Source organism: Pinus tabuliformis, chromosome 4_1, assembly GCF_031772625.1.
Source record: "Pinus tabuliformis cultivar Carrire ecotype Pingquan chromosome 4_1, CPIR1, whole genome shotgun sequence".
In the NCBI taxonomy this organism is placed as follows: Eukaryota; Viridiplantae; Streptophyta; class Pinopsida; order Pinales; family Pinaceae; genus Pinus; species Pinus tabuliformis.
The window spans coordinates 555,145,623-555,169,802 of record NC_142303.1 but is presented as its reverse complement, the minus strand read 5'-3'; the positions used below and the strand labels follow the sequence as shown (position 1 = coordinate 555,169,802).

Sequence of the window (24,180 nt, the reverse complement as noted above, 5' to 3'; positions counted from 1 at the left end):
GCTTGATGTCATGAAATGCATAAGACATCGCCCGTTGAAAAGTAGCGCCGGCATTCTTAAGCCCAAAAGGTAATTTGCAATAAGCAAATGTCCCCCATGGACAAATGAATGCCGTTTTTGGTTGATCGGCAGGTAGAATATTGATTTGATTATAGCCTGAGAAACCATCCATGAAGGAAAACATCTCACTTCCGGCACAATCATCAATAATTTGATCGATATAAGGCGTAGGATAGTTGTCTTTTGGACAAGCTCGATTGATATCCCTATAGTCGATACAGATTCTTATTGTTCCTTGTTTTTTATTGACGGGAACAATATTCGATACCCAATCCGTTAACGGGATCGGATAAATGAAACCTGCTTTCAACAGCTTTTCGACTTCTGCTTTAATCGCAGCCGCTTTTCGAGGGTGAATCTGACGCAACCGTTGCCGAATGGGTTTAGCATCCGGGTAGGTTTTGATTTCATGAACAACAATGGCAGGATCGATTCCTGGCATTTCCTCGTAAGACCAGGCAAACACGTCGCGGAATTCTTGGAATAGGGCCTTGTAAGTTTGGATTTCTTCTTCAGTACATGCGGCACCTATATGAATGTTCTCCTCGATTCCGGGCTTCACTGAAATATCAATGGGAATAGTACGAGAAATATTCCCTAAATTCAGCTCTGAATCAGAATGTTTCGTTGGATCCTGAGCGTCTTTGACATATTCAGCGGTAAAGATAGATGAAAAATCATTTTCAAATGCATCATCCTTAGGTAAAAACGAAGATCTGTGATGGAGATCTTCCCATGGTAGATCATCTACACTTAGGATTTCGCGAAGTTGTTCGTCAGATGACACTTCTTCGGGAAACGTTATCCGTTCTAAGGGTGAGGTGAAAAGTGACTCTTCACTGACCACATTCATTTGGTTGGTTTCGGTTGAATGAAAGTCGGTAAAAGACATAAGAGCTTCATAAGCAATCTCATACGGACTCAACGGCATAACATCACCGAGTGAGTCTAGCTCAGAGTCAGATGGAACATACCAAGGATCATCATAAATAATGTTTTCTGACGTGATCATATGAATTGTTGCAAACGAAGGGTCTGCATTGAGTGGAGGGAGAGGAAAAGTTCCCAGTAAACCGGAATCCTTAACTAAACCTACACCAATGTCCCTATAAGGGATTGTCGTTTTACCAACATGCTGGATAGTTTCTGAAGAGGTTGGGTCGGATGAAAAGTATGTCAGCTGATCAATAGTCACGATCTTACCGTTATGTGGAAACTTAATGACTCTGAAGACCGATGAAACGACCGCTGTCATAGCATATGACCAACTTCGACCCAAAAGAAGGTTGTAGTCTAGAGGGGCATCAACCACTTCCACATCCAGACTAACGGTTTTACCTTCGACCCCTATAGGCAATTCTTGTAGAATACCAAACGGACGGAACCCACGGCCATCAAAGGCCTTAAGGATGGTGGGGGATTGGTTCAACGAAGGAGAACCAAGCGATCTCCAACATTGAATCGACATAATACACGTAGAAGCTCCCTCATCAATCACAGTCCGATGAATAGGCCTGTTTTTGACTATCACTGGAATTTGGAAAGCCATTTGATGGGGGAGACGCGGTGTACTATTTTCTAGATCAAAGATCATTAGGTTCGGGTCCTGAACATCGACAGCTCCGATAGCCGACAAAAGCAATTTTCGTTGCGCTGGACATGATTGCAGCACTTCGAGTGCCGACATTGCTGAAGGTGAAACAGCTAAGTCTTCAACAATGTTGTAATTCTGGGCTGCTCTCGCATGTGGATTGAAAGCAGACCTTCGAAGTACACCCTTGGCGGGCGGCTTAATCACTAAGTCTGGGTTAGGTTTTTCGATCTGTAGTGGATCGGAACCAGGAGCTGAGGTTGATGGGTTAGAGTGAGAAGATTCTGCTTCCTTACCATCAACAGGAGCCTTACTACCATAATCTTGCGATCGAGTCGCAATCCTGACATGAGACATCATCAAAATGGGTTCTTCACTGGCATTCGAAGAAGAACCTATCATCTTATTCTCCTGCTCTGGAAATGGATTTTTTAACACAGCAGGAGTGGGAGAACCTTTGACTATTTTCACTACCTCGGCCCGATGAGGGCAGTCTCTCGTAAAATGATCTTCTTCACAAATGAGACAAGGATATCGAGGTTTGCGCTTTTCGTCATTGGTTTCCGACTTTTCCGTTTTCTCCTTTGGAGCCTTGTCTGCTTTAGCCTTCTTCTTTCCTTTCTTCTTTCCACCGTTTTTTGATTTGGCCGTAGATGACTCTACAGCGTGAATGTCGGCGGTAAGTTCAGGAGGAGAAGACTCTCCTGTCGGAGAATCAGGCAAAGTGATAATTGGAGTATTGGAGGCCTTGGAAGACTTCTTCTTACTCTTCGTAGTCACGATACCAATCATACCATCAGCGGCATGAGATCCCGAAGGAGCAGCAGCGATTTGGTTTGACTTTGGAAGATCCGGAATTTTCTCGTGTAACGTACCCGACTGAGTGTAAACTAAGTCAAGGTATTGTGCCTGAGCAATGACTTGCTCCTCAGTAACTACTCCGGCCTTAGCTACATCTTCAGTAATTCTTGGTAATAATGATTTGACAAACCATTCAGCTAAGATTTGGTCCGGGATAAAAACTTTCACTAATCTTCTTCGACGTCTCCACTCATGGATGTGATCAGAAATGTACGTGGATGTCGATTGTTTTAGCGAAGTTAATAATTCTGTACCATTATCGTATCTGACTGGTAACTGAAAATGAGTTAAGAACGAGGTAGCTAACTGGCTAAAGTTGTAAAAAGAGGCCCGTGGTAACTCAATGTACCACTTGGCTGCGAGACCAATGAGTGTACGCTGGAAAAGACGTAAGCGGATGGAATCATCTGAGATGGAATTTGATGCACACCAGAGGTGGTAAGTCATCACGTGATTAGACGGATCCTCTCCAGACTTACCTTCGAACTTGGGTATATCGCTGGGCAACTTATTTGGCATTGGCGGCCAGAACTGAAGATATTGAATTGGATCGTTCGTTAGGCGCGTCAAGTCGGGTAAATCTAAAGTCGCAATAAACGGTAACTGCCGGTTAGGATCTCTAAAACTCTGAGTCACAATACCAGCCCCAGGAGGAGGATATCCAGGATAACTAGGAACAGGAGTCGCATTTGGGATATTATATCCTCCTGGAAAACCAGGATTAACCGGACCGTACTGGGGTTGCTGAGGTTGTTGATAAGTGTACCCAGGATACGGTTGATACTGGTAAACCGGTTGTTGGGCAGCTTGCCCAGGTTGATACTGTCCCTGGTACGGAGGTTGAACAAATTGAGGTTGAGTAGTAACAACCGTACTTGTACCAGGTTGGCCTGCAGGCATCTGGACTGTGGTTTGAACCGTAGGTCCAGACAACGGTACAGATGTCTGAGGAGTGGTTACAGGGACAGTAGAAACCGGAGCTGCCGATACTCCAGAAGTAAGCATGGTAGATGAAGCGGTAGTTGCTGCAGCCGTGTGAGGTGGAGTACCAGGTGCAATTGGCGGCTGAGTAACTACGGAAGTTACAGGGGTCTGAACACTTGACTGGACAGGTTGCGGTTGCTGGGGTGGACCAGGAACTGCAGGTTGTCCTGCTTGAGGTACCGACTGTATACTTGGTTGCGACATCTGTTGACCCTGTGACGGATCCCATGTTAACATTCCAGGGTATTGACTCGTAACAGGTTGAGGATACTGAGATCCATAGCCGTATTGAGGATAGGGTTGATAACTGTAAGGTGCAGTCCCATATGATTGCCCTTGAGGTGGTTGATAACCTTGACCAGGGTATTGACCCGTAGGTTGATAACCTTGAGGTAAATACGAATACTGGGGTTGACCTTGACCTTGAGGTTGGTATCCTTGAGGTTGATACCCTTGGGGTTGATACCCTTGGGGTTGCCATCCTTGAGGTTGCCATCCTTGAGGTTGATATTGATACTGAGGTTGACTTTGGGGTACATATTGAGGCTGGGGTTGATACCCTTGGGGTTGATACCCTTGAGGTTGCCCCCCAGTCACGAATGAAGTACCTTGAGGTTGCCCCCCAGGCATTAACGAAGGTTGCCCCCCAGGCGGTAATTGGCCACCTTGAGGTTGGTTAATGGGAGTTGAACCTGACATCATATAAACGTCACCTATACTCAATGGTACATTACCACTGTTTCCAACTAATAACCCATGATCAATGGGTTGAGGAGATGCTCCCGCAAAGGTACCAGAAAGTGATTGATACCCAGTAGGAACAGAAGGACCGCCATGTAAAAATGATTCAGGACTTTGCGAAAACACAGATGACTGACCAGACATATTTACAGGAGAATGAATTCCTCTAGGTGGAAAAGGAGTACGAGGTGTAGAAAAACCTACTGAGTTGTCTAAAAAATTGGTTAATGCAAGGTACCAAGATTCACTTCTAGGAGGACTGTAAAAGATGGATTCACGCTCCCTTAGATCAAGGGTAATTAGATCTTCAGAATCAGAAACGCCTATTTCTTCCTCTGGAACAAGTTCTTCTATAGCAATTAATCCAACAGGAAGATTTTCGGTGATAATTCTTTCTATTCTTGGTGAATCAGGAACACTAGGAGTTGGAGTAACAGGTTCGGAAATTTCAGGTTCTTCGCCTGTTTCACTGGCAGATGAAAAACTACCAGCAAGCTCGGAAACTGTAACAGCTTCGGGATTGTAACCTGTTTCTAAACTTTGGTAATCTGGATGGACTACCAAGGAAGATTCTCCTTCTTCAGGTGAACCTACTCTACTGCCACTAGGAGGAGTTACAAGGACCTTTAACCCTTCTAAATTACCTGGGTCGTCTCGAGGAGGGGATCCCCTAAGTCTACGGGATCTTCTCAACAATTCGGCCACAGAAACAACTTCAGGAGACTGGCCCGCAATTCGACGGGACCTTCTCGGTAATTCCGCCACAATTAAAGATTTTAACTACAACACACGAAAACAAAGTAAAAATTTCAAATCAAACCACCTAAAGTCTTCTAAAGAACCAAACAAATTTGAAGCACACGCCTAAATAATCTAGAGCGTCAAACCACACACAAACAGTAGTCTTCCGGACCAAAAGCGCTAGTTGGTGATTAGGCCCAACCTCGCAGGATTCAGTACAGAAATGGCGGGTGGAACAGTTACCCCGGCAACCTGCTTAATGAATAGACCGGCACAAGTTCCTCCACTTTAACCGTCTCGAAGTGAAGCGAACCCCCCAGAAAATCCAAGTGAGTATAACCGACGTCTGCTCCAGGTACAGTGGGACCTTCCCTCCACCGTCACCTTGGGTAGAATCCTAGATATTATGGCCACTAAGGTTACCAATCACAACAATTACACCTGGGGGAACAGTCTAAACTCCGACAGCACGCAAGGGCAGAGTAGCAAGCTCCAATCCCCTTACCGGCTCCTTGACAACAATCCAAGGTTTACCGATAAGTGACCCCTGGCTCCTCGACAATGGTTAATCCGAGGTTTACCGTTTGTAATACGTACTGCCTGGCGTCGTTCCCAACGAGGGAGGAATGATCCCCTCACTGGTTCGGACACGAGCTCGTGCTTCTCCTTTAAGAGGAGCTTTCCCAGAATGTAACTGAAACAATTGGATTTGTTCTACTCAAGATAGACTATCTGTTTGGTTTTGTAGTCTTGGAGAGTTAAGTACTCACCTACTCCAAGACCCTAGCCTAAGCTATGTTGGTGTTTCAGAGCCCTAGAAAAATAAAGATTACTAGATTGATTTTAATTTAAGCGTTACTTTTAAGGTTGTTTCTTAAGTCAAAAGGTGATGGAAGTGAAACCAGTGGTGTGTTGACTCGACTCGAAACCACTACAAAATGCACCTAGAATGATTTATCCACTACTTTACTTTTTCGATGAATTGCTTAACTAAAAAGTTGAGAGAATGCAATCTTTATAAAAGCAACTTCTTAATTGAAGACAATCAAAGAAACAATTCGTTTTTCTTTTCCAAGCATAAAAACATAACCTCTCTTTACATGCACGAAAAAAACTCTTTTCTTCTTTCAAAAACAAAAAGCTACTTGAAACAAGACTTTTTAAGAAGATGTTTTTGTATTTTTCTTTTAATAAAGCAAATAAATCTAATATAACCAAAAATCAATCTTAACAACTATTAAAATCTATGAAAATGCACTCATAAGCAAACTAAAGGCAAATTTATTCTAAGCAATCTTAACGAGGCCAAAACTAACAATGATTATTTCTAAGGTGTTTTACTTGATCACAATCAAATCAAGGACTAGCTTATTGCAGAACCAAAAACTAGTCAAAACAAAACTCTAATCTTTTTGTTCTTTTTGTAAAATGGAAATCAATACTTTATAAACAAGCAATTCGAAATTTGACCCAAAACAACTCAAATGGCAAGTTGCTCACAAAAGGAGACTTTACGACAGGCCCGACTTCTAAGAAGGTTGACTAACCAGAGAGATCTAAGGCTGGACAACTTTCTACTATCAAAGTCACTACAAAACCTATCCAAAAATCAAACCCTAGGTCTAAACTTCGTTGAAAACCACTAAAACACTCAAAGCTCACAAAACAAGTTCAGGTGAAAATTCTTGACAGGGTACTAAAGGATCTGGGCAGAAAACACTAAGGAAAAACAAAATCTAAAAGCAATTTAAAGCAAAAATGGAATTTTCTTAAATTTTACAGGAAGACGCAGGCAACCCGTTGTCACAGGTGCGGCCCCGCTCTGTGCAAACGGCAACAGCGCGTCCAAAGACGCACTGTGCAGTACTCAGAGGGTGCGTCCTTCTGGAAAAATGAAGAAAAACCAAATCTAACTAAATCTAAAGCTAAGCCACCCAAATACTAATTCTCACAGTCAAAAACCAGAAAATAAAAATGATTTTCTCAAAGCAAAGTTCATATAAAGGAAAAGACTCTCTCATTAATGGATTCCCCAGCGGAGTCGCCAATTTGTCACACGGAATTGTCAAGGGTGCGGACACAACTGACCTTCCTAGAAGTCTAAGACATTCTAATGACAAACAAGACAAAATGGAGTGATCTTTCTCTAAATACACCTTTTACAACATGAAAACTACAAGTGTTTAGGCTTACCTTATTCCAAAACGCTGTTGTTGAAGTCCGTTCTTGACGATCCGGATGAGCTCCTCCTTCAAGTCAATTCCTGCAACCACAAACAATCAAACAATTACCAAGCACTTGCATTTCATATAATAAAACATATATTCAACATGCAGACCAAGGAACACATGAAATAACTCATTAACACAAGCTATTGAGAAAAATAAACCAGTTTGTATTAATAACGAAACAAAGAAACTCTTACAACCTGGCCTTGGTGTTGTGCAAGTTCCTCCCAGGGTCCATCAAGGGTTTTCCTCTACTTTGACAAAGCTCACCCTCTTCCAAGTAGAATCAAGTAAAGACAATCTCTCCTCACAAAGGCTCTAATGGAAGACCTAAATCCTGCAGCATTTACCCAAAGAAAATGTATAGCTCCAACCTCCTCTCCCTCTGGCTCAATGTCTTTATTTATAGTGCTGTAAAGAGGTTATTCAGGTCCACTATCAATGGGATCATCCCCCTCTTTGGGTGGGATAGCTCCCTTATTGATGGGATAAGTTCCCCCTTAATAGAGATACATGAACCAACTGGAGGCGCATCCATTTCATCAAACCGACCTCTAGAATGTTCTAGAAGTAACCACAAGTAACTTTTTCAAGATAAAACTCGCGCATTTTGCCTTTTACAGAGGGACGCACCTGTCCCTTAACATACAGAGCGTCCATGGACGCAGATTTTGTGAACATGGTCAGCGTCCCCGCAGGTAAGGCTAGAGAGAACCTGCGACCCCAGAGATAAACATAGTTTTTACAAGACTTTCTCTCTTCTTTGAGTTTGAGATGGATAACAGAGGCATGAGACTTGCCTAAGAGGGTAGCATGACTGTTGATTTGAGCCATACTAACTGTAAGTAGTCAAGGTGACATTTTTTAGTGTAACACCATTGGATTACTAACAACTGATGACAATATTTAACCAATGTAAGAAAACCCATCAATAATGTAATTGAGTTTCAAGGCACAAGACTGCATTTTGATAGGTACGAATAAATGTGTTCAAGTCAAGTCACTTGAAATATTTGAAAATCAAGAGACATTGAGGTATTCCCTTGTTTTTTTTTTTTTTTTTTTGTAAATCAATGTTATATTCATTCATAAAAAAATAAGTACACCAACAACAAAATGCAGGTAGTCTCACCCCAACCAGGTTTGTTGACTACCTTGATCAGCTTATGACAAAGAAACATAAAGACAACCAAAGATACAATGCACAACTTAGGAGGCTAAAAGCACCAGAAAACACATAAAACAAGCAGAACACCTACAACCATGCTAGTCATCTAGAGTTATTGAAGATGGGTTATGTGGGGCTGTTCCAGGAGGAGGTGGAGGGAAGAAAGAACACTAGACATGCTCCTTGAAGTGGGCCATCCAAGACTCCAGCTTCTCTACTTTCTCAACTAATAGGTTCTAGCCATGCTAGACCAACGCTACTCACTCTCGGACATGGCTATGAGCTCAGGATGTTCTTCTTAGTGTACTCACTTGGAGGTTTCCAAGCGATTAAGGACCGACTGGATCAAGTCCCTGCAATTTTCCAAATAACACTGATGGTCATCGCTTTGTCCATGTCCCACACGCCTTGCCTTCCCTTGTCTACCAAAAACTCCACGTCACACCACTCCATACTACTGGTGTGGATGCGAAATGCCCCTATGACCAACCCTCGAGCTAGCATGACCATGACCACTGTGGACTCCTACCAACCCGCCTAGTTCCAATTTTTACCCCTTCCATCATTGTCACCTGCGTTGGAGACTCCCAATCCCCCTGTTGAGCCGAGATAGGCTTTGACAAGGAAGAGGACCGACCACGATGAGGAACAAAGTGCATTTTTATAGAAGCAACACTGGTTTGAGAGGACAGAGAAAACCAATGAACTAGTATACAAATGAAAGCTTCAACCACTAGGGTTTGCCCCACCCACTTCTCTTGGGCTGCTGATAACCAAAACAAGAATTTCCAACCAACAAATTAGAGCCAAGCCCACACTTCATCGCCCTCAACCTTTTGCTGGAAGCCCACTGGTCCAGCCTCCCAAAAGCTTGTACACCCTTGACGCAGAAACCACTAAAACATATAAAATGCCAACGAAGAGATGTAAAGGAGGGAGAGTCATTTTCCACATAGACACAGGTGCGAACCCACCCACTTGTAGCATAACCACTGACTAGCCTGCACCACCGGAGGTTTGTTTTGGAAAGTCTTAGTGTCTATGGATAAACGATTAAACCCCTACACTAGTAGCTAAGTCTAGAACAACAGTTTAAAGTATTCTCTACCTTTTCTATAAGAAATAGATAAAATAAGAGAACAAAGAACCTACTTGTAGCTTCCACTTGTTCCTTATCTCCCTTGATCGATTTTGTCGCTCCTTCCCATGCTTAAGCCGCTTGAGAAGTACCTACACACAGATAGAAACAAGAACCCATCAAAGCATATAATAATGATCTATTGATTAAACATAGCATGGAATCAAGTACATGATAAACTTATGAAAGCATCAATGAATAACACAAGCATATGGAAAAAGATTTGAACACTTTATTAGTAAAAAGAAGAGTTACAACCCATTGCTCGATTCAACATCACTCCTCTAGTTCAATCCCATCCTCTCCTCATAACAAGCAAGACACTTTGACATCATTACAACACTTGCAATCAACTCAAGTCTCATACTAACATCATCTCCCTATAATTCAATAATTTCTAGCCCAGCCAGCCCCTAATCACTTAGATGAGTGGTCTTTTTATAGGTGAATGAATGAATTTATGCCATAAATGGTGATAATGAATGCACTCCCAAACTTAGAGTTTAGTTCCATGGAGGAAGGGATAAAGGGATTGATGTTCCTTAACTCCCTTCCTCATCCAAATACGAACCCAAAGGAGTGGATAGCCTTGAGAAACTTCTAGAGGCACCCAATGGATAAGGAATCTTTCAAACCCTCATGGAAATTCACTCAAATTCACCTAGCGTAGGCCAAAGAGGGACCAAGTGCACTGCAATGCACACTGACAATGTATTGGCTGCACTGCAGCGCACCCTAATGAAGGCCTACCTACATTGATCTTCTTAGAGGCAGTTTCTGGATGATTTCAGTCATGGAACTTCTTGGGAAGCTAGGCATTCTGATGGTTGACTTCTTTAGGGCATGTAACAACTGAATTAGGGGTTGATGGGCCCTAATAGTACTGATCTGTAAGTTGGGGTTGATGTGCCCAAATGGATCTGTAACAGTTGCCCCCTAAAGCATGAAGTCATAAATATATATGTCGAGTGAAATACTTTATCATGTGGAGAGGAGGTTTCGAAGCGGAAGGTGATCTGCATAAATTACAATACATATACCATGATAATTTGATTTTTTCTCATGAACTTGCTGAGGGAAGGCATACCCATGCTTAGCTTATAAACTTTCATTACATGTACAAATATAGTTGTCTACAAATATAGACCCATGAATGGATGACAATGAATGTAAGGCCATTGTACATTTGATTTAGTACTCCTGAAAATATCGCAGCCTAGATGGATGAAACTAGATCTGAGGTCTTCAATCTCGTTCAATCTTTCGCTCAAGTACAAGTCTAACCATGTGAATAGATGTTCTGAAGTCGAACATGGGAAGACATCATCTGATTACCAGCCAATGAGGTAAGCCATTAATAGATGCGAGAGGAATCCCGATAATGATAATGACCCTGAAGGTACTACAATACATTTCACATGGTGTGAGTAAATGATTTGATGTCAAACACCATACAAAGTCTTTCAGTCAAAGGCCAGCGATGTCAACCTATCGCCGGAAGCGAGAAACTTGCCATTGATATATGAAAGCCTCAAGGTACTGAAGGGGTGTTTCTAAATCAACTTCTTGGATAATGTGTTGATGTCGACAAGAAGCGACTTGTCGCAGGAGGGCCTTGATGTATCCCACATCAATGACATGAAACGAGGTAAATGATTTTGGAGATGAGAATCGACTGACGGTAGAAAGTTCAGGAATGGTGGTCATGAAAATGAAGGTTTACGGTATTGCAAAGGATGAATTTTGATTGAATGAATTCTCTTGAACATGTCGGTGACACTAAGATGAATTGGTAGCATTGACCCAAAACAAAGTAATGGATGGTGTGATAGACCAAAGGCATGATAACCATCAAGCAGATAACCCAACCCAAATAGTTTGAATGAATTGGCAGCATTGACCCAAAACAAAGGTGATGGATGGTGTGATAGACCATAGGTATGATAACCATCAAGCAGATAACCCAACCCAAATAGTCACGGTGATGAGGTGAAAGTGTCATGTTCAAGAGCGACTTGCTACCATAAAATGTTTTTCCCCTTTTTCCAATTTTCCCTAGTCATTGTTGACCAGTACCTCTTTATTTTTTATCAAGCTTGAGGAGGATAACATATGCTTGTTGTATAATTTCACCCTTCAGGTGAATCCATCGCTATTTGGTACTTTAATGAGTCTAGCGAAGGTGAAACTTGGTCTTGTCTAGATGGACAAGTTTGTCGCTATTTGATGTTTTTAATGAGTTTAACGACAAACATAACTCAGTCCTTTTCATGTTTAGAGAGTTTGAAAAAGGACGAAAATGAAACTCCACAAGTTCTTTTTTGTAAAATAATCCCTCAAATCTGAAAAAGCGTAAAATAATACAAGAGAGATATCGTTTCCAATCCTTTAACGAGCTGGAAAAGACAAGTGCTCGGTAATATTTTCATGTTTAGAGAGTCTGAAAAGAGCTTAAAGAGGACTCCATTTTGAGGAACGAGTGGTGTCTAGGGTAGCAACAGGTTTTGGTGATGTTGGAACTTCTCAAAACAAGTTGATTTATGTGAAGAGGCTGGCTAGTAAGACTACTCATTGCCATTGTTCCTCAAAAAAGGTCAAACAACCAAGTGAAAGCATATGATCAGCCAAAGGGATGGTGGTGATGGGATGAAAACAACCAAGGCTCATCTGATGAAAGAGGCTGATAGAATGGCAATCACAAGGGTTCAAATGGAAATGGGTTCATTTTTAGACAAGCTTGAACCGTAGGGAACTATGCTTGGATTCAGTTTCATGTTTACACAAGCTTGAAACGAAAAACTATGCTTGGATTCAATTTCATTTTTACACAAACTTAAAACGAAAAACCATGCTTGAATTCAGTTTCATTTTTACACAATCTTGAAATGAAGAACTATGCTTGAGATTGGTTTACATGCCCCGAGCATGATGAAAGGGAGATTCTCCTGAAACCAGATGGAAGTCTCTGCAGTGAAGCAGGATGGTTATCCAACACTTTTTAGCTTTGTCTAGATAGGGACAAAGGTGAATGGAGTGATTCCCTTCACATAACCTACAGGAAAACTTAAGTTTACCACTAGGTGCATGCCCCCCAAGCTTCATTACATTTACCTAAGTAGACTACTCGTGGCTATCAGGTGGATGGAATGAAGGTTCTTTTACAAGATCAAGTGAAAAACTCGATTGGGATTTTATGAGATCTACACAAAGATTCGACTTGGAACTTTTCTCCAGGGGAACTTGTTTCATTTTTTAAAGAGCTTGAAACAAGACAAGGAACTCTACTTTGATTCCTTGTTTCATTTTTTAACGAGCTTGACATAAGACAAGGAACTATGCTCATACCCTTTGTTTCATTTTTTTAATGAGGTTGACACAGGACAAGGAATTATCCTCATTGGACTGTTTCATTTTTTAACGAGGTTGACACAGTAAAAGAACTATCCCCATGGGGGTTGTTTCATTTCTTAACGAGGTTGACACAATAAAAGAACTATCCTCATATCCTCTGTTTCATTTTTTAACGAGGTTGACACAAGACCATGAAATATCCTCATATAACCCTTGTTTCATTTTTTAACGAGGTTGACACAAGACAAGGAACTATCCTCGGAGACACTTGTTTCAATTTTTAACGAGGTTGACACAAGACAACGAACTATCCTCGGGCTTGTTTCATTTTTTAACGAGGTTGACACAGTAAAAGAACTATCCTCATACTCCTTGTTTCATTTTTTAATGAGGTTGATACAAGACAAGGAACTATCCTCATGGGCCTATTTCATTTTTTAACGAGGTTGACACAGTAAAAGAACTATCCTCATAAGGGCTGTTTCATTTTTTAGTGAGGTTGACACAGTAAAAGAACTATCCTCACACTCCTTGTTTCATTTTTTTAATGAGGTTGACCCAAGACAAGGAACTATCCTCATGTTCCTTGTTTCATTTTTTAATGAGGTTGACACAAGACCAAGAACTATCCTCATACTCCTTGGATCACAACTCATAAGAGGTCATGAAGGGGAGATCTGATTCCAACGCCCCCAGTACATGATGTACAACATCATTGAATTGATCGTCAGTTGATGTAGGTATGGAACAGGTTGCCACATAATTAACCTGTGGCAGGGATGATACCATTGGTACAAAAGGACCACTTAGGGAAGATGGTTGACTGGAAGCCATATTTGGACCGGGAAATGAAAGCAAGTCAATGGTGACAATTCTGCCTTCATGCAGGGAACACATCACTCGAAAGAGTGTGGAGACAATAGCTCCCATGCCATAAACATAGTCGCGCCCAAGAAGTAAATTGTAATCTAAAGGTGTTGGGACTAGCATCACATTCAAATAAATGATTTTTCCTCCCAAAGTAATAGGTAACTGAGGAAGGAACCCTAATGGTTGACTAGTTCCTCTATTAAAAGCCAACAGATTCTGGGTAACTCTCACAAGCGGTGGCGAACCGAGCGCTTGCCAAGTAGTTGAGGAAAGGATACTCGCTAATGCACCTTCATCTATAATAGTGCCAGATACAATCATATTACAAACTTGTACTATGATCTAGAAAGGCACATAAGAAGGAAGATGAAATCCTACTAGTCGGTTCCAATCAAAGGAAGTGACTAGACTACTTGGAGGGGGTCCCGTAAGAATGGGAGAATTGCCCCCAAGCTCATTTGAATATGAAGAAACAAAAAGAACCTAAGTGGTATCATATTCACTCTCTTCGGGAAAGGTATGAATTATTGAAGGTGAAATCAGGTCAGCTGTTACCTCGACCTATGGATTTGGGTCGGGTATAGACTCATAGGATTCACTTTTAGAGAGAGTGGGTTTGACCGACGGTGGATTTTGGTCAGTCAATTCATCAATTAATGATGGATTTAGGGAGAGTTTCCTGTAACCAAATGGAAGTCACTGTGGTGAAGTAGGACGGTTATCCAACACTTTTTTGGCTTCATCCAGATAAGGACAAAGGTGAATGGGGTGATTCCCTTCACATAACCTACATGGAAACTTAAATTTACCCTTCTTTCCATGATCTTTACTACCACTAGTTGATGGTGTGTCACGAACATGATCTCCAGAAGTTGATGACACACGATGATGTGAACAAGAAGACCATTCTTTTAAGATCTGAGGAATATCATGACAACTTCGAAGAAGATGGTCTCCCATACAAAGTTTGCATGGATATCAAACTTTGTGAGGCTTGATGGACGATTTCTCGTCAGATGTTGCATTCAAGGCAATGGTTGCTTGGTTGCCCCTCTGCTGAATTTTCTTCTTCTTCTTCTTCTTCCCTTTCTTCTTCTTCTTAGCCACCTAGTTACTAGTACCAATACTTTCACCAGGTGAAGAGGAAGAAGGGGAGGAAGAAACAACTAAGGAAGAAGGCAAAGGGTCAACTTTAGGATCAACTGGAGGTTGATTTTGTCCAGTTGGAGAAGTACTCGATTGCGGAGAAATCACGACATTTTGAACCAAGGAGGTTGAAAACAACCATACTGGCAAGCCAATGGTAAATCCCGAAAGGGACAATGTAGCCATATATGGAGCACCAATATTTCCAAAAGGAGGAAAAGGACTAGGATTCCCATCAAAAGGAATTCCTTGATCAGTGGACTTCGGATTTGTCGCCATATGTTTCAACCTAAGATCAACTAAGGAGCAAGCATGGAGGATGTTATCCATGGTCAATTAATTTTATTTTAATCAAAGTAACATAAAAAAACAAAAGAGGGATAATCTAGGCAAAAGGTTTACCAAGCAACTGTGAACTACAGAATACCTCCTGGTGAACCAAGAAGTACAGGCAGGAAATCTCCCTGAATGCTGTGTTCGGTGTATCACAGTTTACAAGGTGGTTGACTCGGTTACTTAAGGATGGATAGCAACCTAGATTTTTCCTCCCATATATACCCGAAGGTACGTGGAGGCCCAGTCCGCATAAGTGCTGTCTAATTCAAAATCGCACAGTGAGAGCATTCCCATATACTTTACATACTGTAACACCACCCTATATACCCAAAGGTATGTGGACGAGCTATGATATACTTACGTACGTGGAATGAGGTATCACACTCGGGATGTATTGCAGACAAGTTAGTGACAACTACTTTGTTTAACGACGCCAGAACATGTCTCTAGCCTAGAACCACTAAATGTTCTTGTTAATGACAATGCTTCATTAGGTAAATTGATGTTTATTTTAAGTTGATATTGCTTAGGAATTTGCCTTTCAAGGTTCACCACGTGATATATGTTTGAAATTCCTAAACTAAAAGTAATATGATAAGTATTCTTTCCATTCAATTTAACAATGAAAACCCTTAGCTAGTAGGGATAGAGAAATCAGAACATTGACAAAGAGCAAAGAGCACATCTAATGCAATTTCCCTAGATATTCCTTTCAAGAATTCACAAACTTTTTCAATGCAACATGCATGTATTTCTTTTTGATTTCCCTTAATGTGAATGAACAAAAAGGAAAACTAATGCATCATCGATCAATAAACTCTTTTCATAAAAATGATGATTTTGCGACAATTTCTTTTCAAGGAAAGGAAGACTCTACGACACTTTCGTTTTCAAAGAAATGAGGAATTACGACACTTTCAACGAAAAGGCTAATCATATGCACATATCAATCAATTGATCTTTTATGAATGAAGAATTGATGACAATTCAACTTTCGAAGGAAAATACGATTTTACGAAACTTTCTTTGGCTAAAGATTAATCGATCAAAACTAACTTTCGACTATAGATTGAAAATGATAAATTAAATACATAAGAAACATTTATCAATCCTAGTCTAAGTAGGGCCAAATTAAGGAGATGAAAAACTATTTTCAGAGACAAAACATCATTGACATTCAGCAACTCATTCAAACAAGAGAAAATTGGTAAAAACTTTCAGTTCCTAGATGGGAAACTGATCCTCAAGGGATCAGCGTAGGCAGCAATTAGAGACAGTGTGCTGAAGTGCATTGGTTCTATGTGGGAAGTGCACTGTGTCCTTCATTGGACTATGCTGGTGACAGTAAGCCATTCTGAAGGCAATTTTGACACAATTTCGGCTCAATTTTCAATGAAAGAAGACTGAATTTCAATCAATGACCACAAGTACAGTATGTAGAAATGCCTTAAGAGGCTGATAAGCTACTAAGATGGATGATCGCTCCCCAGCGGAGTCACCAATTTGTTTTGGGAAGTTTTAGTGTCTATGGATAAATGCTTAAACCCCTAGACTAGTAGCTAAGTCTAGAACAACAGTTTAAAGTATTCTCTACCCTTTCTATAAGCAATAGATAAAATAAGAGTACATAGAACCTACTTGTAGCTTCTGCTTGTTCCTTATCTCCCCTGATCGATTCTGTCACTCCTTCCCGTACTTAAGCTGCTTGAGAATTACCTGCACACAAACATAAACAAGAATCCATCAAAGCATATGATAATGATCTATTGATTAAACATAGCATGGAATCAAGTACATGATAAACATATGAAAGCATCAATGAATAACATAAGCATATGGAAAAAGCTTTGAACACTTTATTAGTAAAAGGAAGAGTTACAACCCATTGCTTGATTTAGCATCACTCCTCTAGTTTAATCCCATCCTCTCCTCATAACAAGCAAGACACTTTGACATCATTACAACACTTGCAATAAACTCAAGTCTCATATGAACAACATCTCCCTATAATTCAATAATTTCCAGCCTAGCTAGCCCTTGATCACTTAGATGAGTGGTTTTTTATAGGTGAATGAAGGAAGTTATGCCATAAATGGTGATAATGAATGCCCTCCCAAACTTAGAATTTAGTTCCATGGAGGAAGGTATAAAGGGATTTATGTTCCTTAACTCCCTTCCTCATCCAAATACGAACCCAAAGGAGTGGATAGCCTTGAGAAACTTTTAGGGGTACCCAATGGATAAGGAATCTTTCAAACCCTCACGTAAATTCGCTCAAATTTGCCTAGTGTAGGCCAAATAGGGACCAAGTGTGCTACAATGCACACTGACAGTGTATTGGCTGCACTGCAATGCACCTTAACGAAGGCATACTTGCGTTGATCTTCTTAGAGGCTGTTTCTGGATGATTTCATTCATGGAACTTCTTGGGAAGCTAGGCATTCTGATGATTGACTTCTTTAGGGCATGTAACAATTGAATTAGGGGTTGATGGGCCCTAATAGTAATGATCTATAAGTTGGGGTTGATGTGCCCAAATGGATCTGTAACAAGGTTCCACTCCACTCTCGCGCTAAGATACTAAATTCCACACACCAAAGAAGAAAGTGACCAATTTACAGACCCAAAAGTCAGGGAGGGGACATTGACGTCGGAGTCACCACCTCTCCCAAGCAAGAACCCCTCGCCTCTTCCACCTCCCACTCATAGAATTCCAATCGCATTCACTGAACTGATACCATACCTTGCAATGCACACCACCCTCCATAAACCTTCGTCGTTCAGCTCCTCCCACTTGATTTGAGGTTGATGGAGGTATTGCATAGACTGCCATAGTGTCTCTATTAGTGTCAATCTTTGCAGCCTTCCACCAGTGATCAAAATATGCTCTTAGAAAGTGATCTCGGGGTGTCAAAGTCAAAATTTTGTCATTTTAGTGAGTCTTCAAGTAAAATTTGGTCACTAGGTATTAGGTCTAGGATTGTTTTCACTCCTTCCAAAGTTTTCTAAGTGTCGGTCCATTTTACCATTCAGCTTAGTGTACCATCATTCAAAGAGTTTTCATCATTATTTCAAGTTCCAATGGGTCATTTTACACCTTGTTCATGCTTAAGTTGTACTTAGTCAAGGCTCATTTCCCTCTCCTAGGGTTTTGAAGGTAATTTTTCTTGGATGGTCAAATCATCAACAAAACTTGTATCCTGATGCTCATACACCTTCCCCTACCCTTAAAATACCTTCTTAAACACTTTCCATCACTGATATCCCTTAAATTCATCATTTTCCCACAAACCCTAGCCTATTGCTACAATTTGACACTTTTTAAGGTTAGGCTTGTGTTTTTCCCTTTTGGACCCCTTCCCCTCACTCAATCTTTGAAATTCCACTTTCCCCTACTTCCTAACATCCCTCCCTACTTCCAAAAAATTTTCTCAAGAAATTAGAAGCCCCTCATCCCCTTCATTTCCCTTCATTTCTACAAATCCCCTATTCTGCATATCGGGTTAGGTTTTATTCAAATGATGTTTCTGAGCAAGAAAAGATGAATTTGACAAAAGTGTAGAATTTTTTTGTCCTGAATAGACTCAAGAAGAAAAACCTCCTTCAGTTTTTACACAGGTCTCATGGTGTGGGAGAAATGTCCAAAACATCATTTGCCTCAGGAGAGTTGATGCACTTCTGGAGTGACCTTGGGAAAATCAAGATTTCTCCTAGCTAGGGTGACCAAATGACTTTCTTGATGAATAAAATGATAACTAGACACAGATACCTTTCCAATGAGCTATTATGAGATCAATTTGGAGTTTAGTAAGACCTCCAAAAGTTGTCTTGAATGTGGCATTGTGCACTCCCTTCAAGCACTGCACGTTTGACAAATCTTGGGAGAATGGGCTTTTGACAAAAAAATGAACACCAAATTGAAAAATTCAAGATGTTGTAGAAAGTAGACTTGACAAGCTTTCTAATGAGATATCCCATGCCTAATTTGGACACCGGGAAGGCAGTCAAAAATTGGCTTGAAGTGTTAGCATTTTCTGTCATTTTCAGGCAATTTTTCTATTAGTCCACTGGTCAAATGCGCATTGCCCTTTTTTGGGGCACTTTTTGGAGAAATGGCCACCACCATTGGATTCAGAAGACCATGTTCATTCCAAAAACCATGTTTCAAGGTGTGAAAGTCAAATTTCCTAGGTGAAAAGGGCAAAAACCACCTAAAATTCATGTTTCTGTCTGTTTTTTGAGCCTGGTGCTGCGCGTTTGAGTAGTCTTGGGAGATTGAAATTTTGGAGGGTCAAATCAAACTCAAATTGGAAACGAAGGGCTGTTTTGGAAAGTAGACAGGACAAGCTTTCCAATGAACTATCATGAGCCAAATTTCGAGATCAGGAAGGTAGTAAAAAATTAGATGGAAGTTGGCACTACGCAATCCCTTCAAGCACTGCGCGTTTGACACTGGTGCTGCGCACTTGACAGATTGCCTATTTTTTTCACTGTTTCTTCTAGAATTTACTTTTCACCTATGGGATTTTGATCTTTTCACTGATGAAATGTAAAATCATGATGTAATTAATGTATATTTTGGTTACCTAGGGTAGATACATCAGATAAATGGCCTAGGTGGCATGTAATGAATCAGTTTGCATCATCTTAGGGATGAGTCAGTTTGACCTCCCTAGTCTTTAGCTTTTAGTTCAGTTTGTTGTGCAACTGCTCCTCCTCTCATGGATTCAACCCCTGAGGCTAGGATGAGTTGTTTTGATGTCTATATTATGTATTTTCTTAGACATTTGTTGAGGTTGGATTTAGCTGGATGCTCATGTACTGAACACATATCATTTTGTAGCAGTTTTGGCAGGAAACTGATAAAGTTGTAGCTATGTTTATGGGATCCCTGTGGTATGGCCTTTAGCATATGTTTTTTCTTATGTGATTATGTTCTCATGTTATTTATGTATGCCTTTTCTATATAATATCTTCTGATTGGTTGTTTTCAAGTCAGATAGGTGGAATACATTAGGTTTCAATGCTCTGCCTTGGGAAAACACCAGTATTTCATGTTTTTCTATTGTTTAGGAAGCACTCATGAGCTTCTCATGCCGTTCTTAGCTCCTCACCAATCTAGCTTTTCACCCCATCAAGCCTAAGGTGCTGAAGCTTATACCTACCTTGCCGCATAGAATCCCTTGCAGTTTTGACTTAGTTTCCCAGACCTAAAATTGCCTAGCTCCTCCTGATCTGGCAAAAACCCCAACAATTTCAATCAAAACCCTAGAGCTACTATACTTAGCATAAAATCTTGTCTTTGATCCAGTCCTCTTGATTGAGATCCATAAGGAGAGAGCCCTCTCCCAGCCTGGTAGGGATAGCTACTAGGATAAGCTTGGTTTGTGGTTACCCTAGGAATAGCCTTCCTTCAGCCTGTGGTCAAAATAGGTGATAACATAGTGGTGACCATACTGGGGAACGTAGTTTTATGTTCCTCAGCAAAAATGTATCAAGTTTAGATATGATTTTTGATGGTGGACAATGATCAGACACCGGAAGGCTAAAATCATTCACCTGGCAACTCTAAATTAGTTTCGAGATCAGATCCAAGGACTCCACTGGAGAATGAACCCAACCAGCAAAAACATGAAAGGACAACATGGAAAGATCAGGTATTCAAGTTGGTATTTCATCCAAGACATTATGTTCTTTGTTATAAATTATTTCTTCTCTTTTCCCGAGAATGTCAAGAAGGCTTTACAAAGTATATTGTATTTGAGAAAATATCCTAGACCTGCATTTGATTCTTTCCCTTTGAAGATTACAAAATATTCACATGCCTTTGATCTTGATCAAGACCCTTCTTATAAATCTTATGATGAGCGTCTTCAAACTGATGAGTCTCAAGAGACAAAGACTGATTCTACAACTTCTGTACATACTCCTATACCTTGTAAAATTCCAGATCGATACAAACCACTCATCTTACCTCCTATACTCCATGCTTTCCCTAAAAATCATTACCTATATCTACCAAGATTTGATGGTGAATGTGACAACATCACTACTGAGAGACATGTACTGAATTTTGAGTCTTTTCTTGACCTTTATGAAGTTGATGAAGAGGATGTCAGTATTAGGCTTTTTGCTCTTTCTTTGGAAGGCAAAGTCAAGAGTTGGTTCAAAATCCTGCCTGATGCGAGCATCTCAGATTTCCAGCAGTTTGTCAAATTTTTCCTCGACAAGTGGGTGGTCAGACAGAACCCTTTCTCGATTCTAGAATAATATAACCAGCTGAAAATACAGCTAGGGGAGACAGTACAACAATTTTCTGCCAAATTTAACCAAGTTTATTGTTCGATGCCTATTAATATAAGACCTCCTCCTGATTCAGCTCTGTTGCATTATCTAGAAGCCTTTGATTCGGAAATGGAGTTTCAGCTGAGGGAAAGGAACCTTGCGACACTTGAAGAGATGCAAAACAATGCAGTAGATGTAGAGGCTAATCTGCTGATTCGAAGGGCAAAGTTGAAGGAAGAAGAGAGGAAGAACATAGAACTAGAGGAATTGACATCTTTAGAGGTAAAGCTCAACATTTTGGTAAGTGCAGTGGAAGAGATGATGCAAAAGATCACCACAAGGAATGAGTATGATGTTCAAGACCATGGCTCGCTGATTGAAGAAAAACAAGTGGTTGATCCAAAACATTTCCTTTCTTATCCTAGTTGTCATAGATCTGATAATGATTGTTTTATAGATCATCTTGGAGAAGAGAGATCTGTTGATCTGACATGTATGCTTGATGATGTGTTTTATGTTGATGATTTTCCTAAGTTTGATCAGTATGATGATGGTTATGTTCTCCAAACAGAATCTAGTCTAGCAGACAAATTAGGAACTGGTTTGTGGAAGGAGGAAGTTCACTTTCAGCAGCTCAAATACAGTGATCAGCCATTGCATATCAGCGATGGAAGTGAGGAGGAAAGTGCAGAAAATTATGAAGTAAGTGAAGGATCTTTGCCTTTTTGTTTTACTTCGTTTTAGATCATCAGAGACAACTTACGTGCAATCAGAAATCAACCGTCGATAAGTTTTGATCTTGACCATCTAGAGGGCAATGAAATCCTTGTTCAAGGCTTCCCATATCTATATTTGCAACCTCCGAATGCCATTGACTGTCAAGTTGCAGATGAAGACTTGGAATCTGGAACATATGATCAAATGATGTAAGATGATTTTGTACCATTATGTTTTGAATCAATTTTTGAAGGGAATTTTTCATAGTATATCTTCAAATGAGCAGCCTATAGAAAATCATGCAATCTCATTGGGACCAATAGAAAATGGGTTGCAACAGTCTTTTCAAGTTTTTCACAATCCAATAGCTAATGTGTTGGATGATGTCTATAGTCAAAGTCCTTCTTCATTAGCTAAGTGAAGAATGGAACAGTTAGAGTAGGTTTTATTGAATAAGTTCCATTTTGAACATCTTTTCTAGTTTGTCAGTTATGTTTTAGTATTGAGTCAGTTTTTAGTTGAGTAAAAGTCAGTTTGTGTCTTTGATTCATTAGTATTTAGTCATGTATTTCAGATTGAGTTTTTTTTACTCCATGCCCAATGGATAAGGCTACTTGGTCTATGGTGTTATTGGCACCTCCAAGGAGCTATCATCCTCGTTGGAGCCAATGTTAGTGTCAGTCTTTGCAGCCTTCCACCAGTGATCAAAATATGCTCTTATAAAGTGGTCTGGGGGTGTCAAAGTCAAAATTTTGTCATTTCACTGAGTCTTCAAGTAAAATTTGGTCACTAGGTATTAGGTCTAGGATTGTTTTCACTCCTTCCAAAGTTTTCTAAGTGTCAATCCATGTCACCATTCGGCTTAGTGTACCATCATTCAAAGAGTTTTCATAATTATTTCAAGTTCCAATGGGTCATTTTACACCTTGTTCGTGCTTCAATTGTACTTAGGCAAGGCTCATTTTCCTCTCCTAGGGTTTTGAAGGTAATTTTTCTTGGATGATCAAATCATCAACAAAACTTGTATCCTGATGCTCATACACCTTCTCCTACCCTTAAAATACCTTCTTAAACACTTTCCATCACTGATATCCCTTAAATTCATCATTTTCCCACAAACCCTAGCCTATTGCTACAATTTGACACTTTTTAGGGTTAGGCCTATGTTTTTCCCTTTTGGACCCCTTCCCCTCACTCAATATTTGAAATTCCACTTTCCCCTGCTTCCTAACATCCCTCCTTACTTCCAAAAAATTTTCTCAAGAAATTAGAAGCCCCTCATCCCCTTCATTTCCCTTCATTTCTACAAATCCCCTATTCCACACATCGGGATAAGTTTTATTCAAATGATGTTTCTGAGCAAGAAAAGATGCATTTGACAAACATGAGAGAGGTTTTTGTCCATAATAGACTCAAGAAGAAAAACCTTTTTAAGTTTTTACACAGGTCTCATGGTGAGGGAGAAATGTCCAAAACATCATTTGCCTCAGGAGAGTTGATGCACTTCTAGTGTGACCTTGGGAAAATCAATATTTCTCCTAGCTAGGGTGACCAAATGACTTGCTTGATGAGTAAAATGATAACTAGACACAGATACCTTTACATGAGCTATCATGAGCTCAATGTGGAGTTGAGAAAGACCTCCAAAAATTGTCTTGAAAGTGGCACTCCGCACTCCCTTCAGGCGCTGTGCGTTTAAACAGTCTTGGGAGATTGGGCTTTGATAGGGAAAATGAAATCCAAATTGAAAAATTCAAGATGTTATGGAAAGTAGACTCAACAAGCTTTCCAACGATCTATCCCATGCCTAATTTGGACACCGGGAAGGCAGTCAAAAGTTGGCTTAAAGTGTTAGCATTTTCCGTCATTTTGAGGTAATTTTTCTATGAGTTCACTGGTCAAACGCGTAGCACCTAGGGCGCTGTGCACTTTTTTGGGGCACGTTTTGGAGAAATGGCCACCA

General features: G+C 40.4%; 1 protein-coding gene across 1 annotated transcript in view; it reads right to left on the bottom strand.

The window, feature by feature from the left end:
• Nucleotides 1-16,895: 16,895 nt before the first annotated feature.
• Nucleotides 16,896-24,180, bottom strand: part of LOC149177046 (pentatricopeptide repeat-containing protein DOT4, chloroplastic-like) — a 65,515-nt gene continuing 58,230 nt past the window's right edge. The window contains exon 3 of the mRNA XM_089421654.1: nt 16,896-16,931. Within this exon, the coding sequence (XP_089277780.1) occupies nt 16,896-16,931 (36 nt within the window). The remainder of the gene's footprint in view (nt 16,932-24,180) is intronic.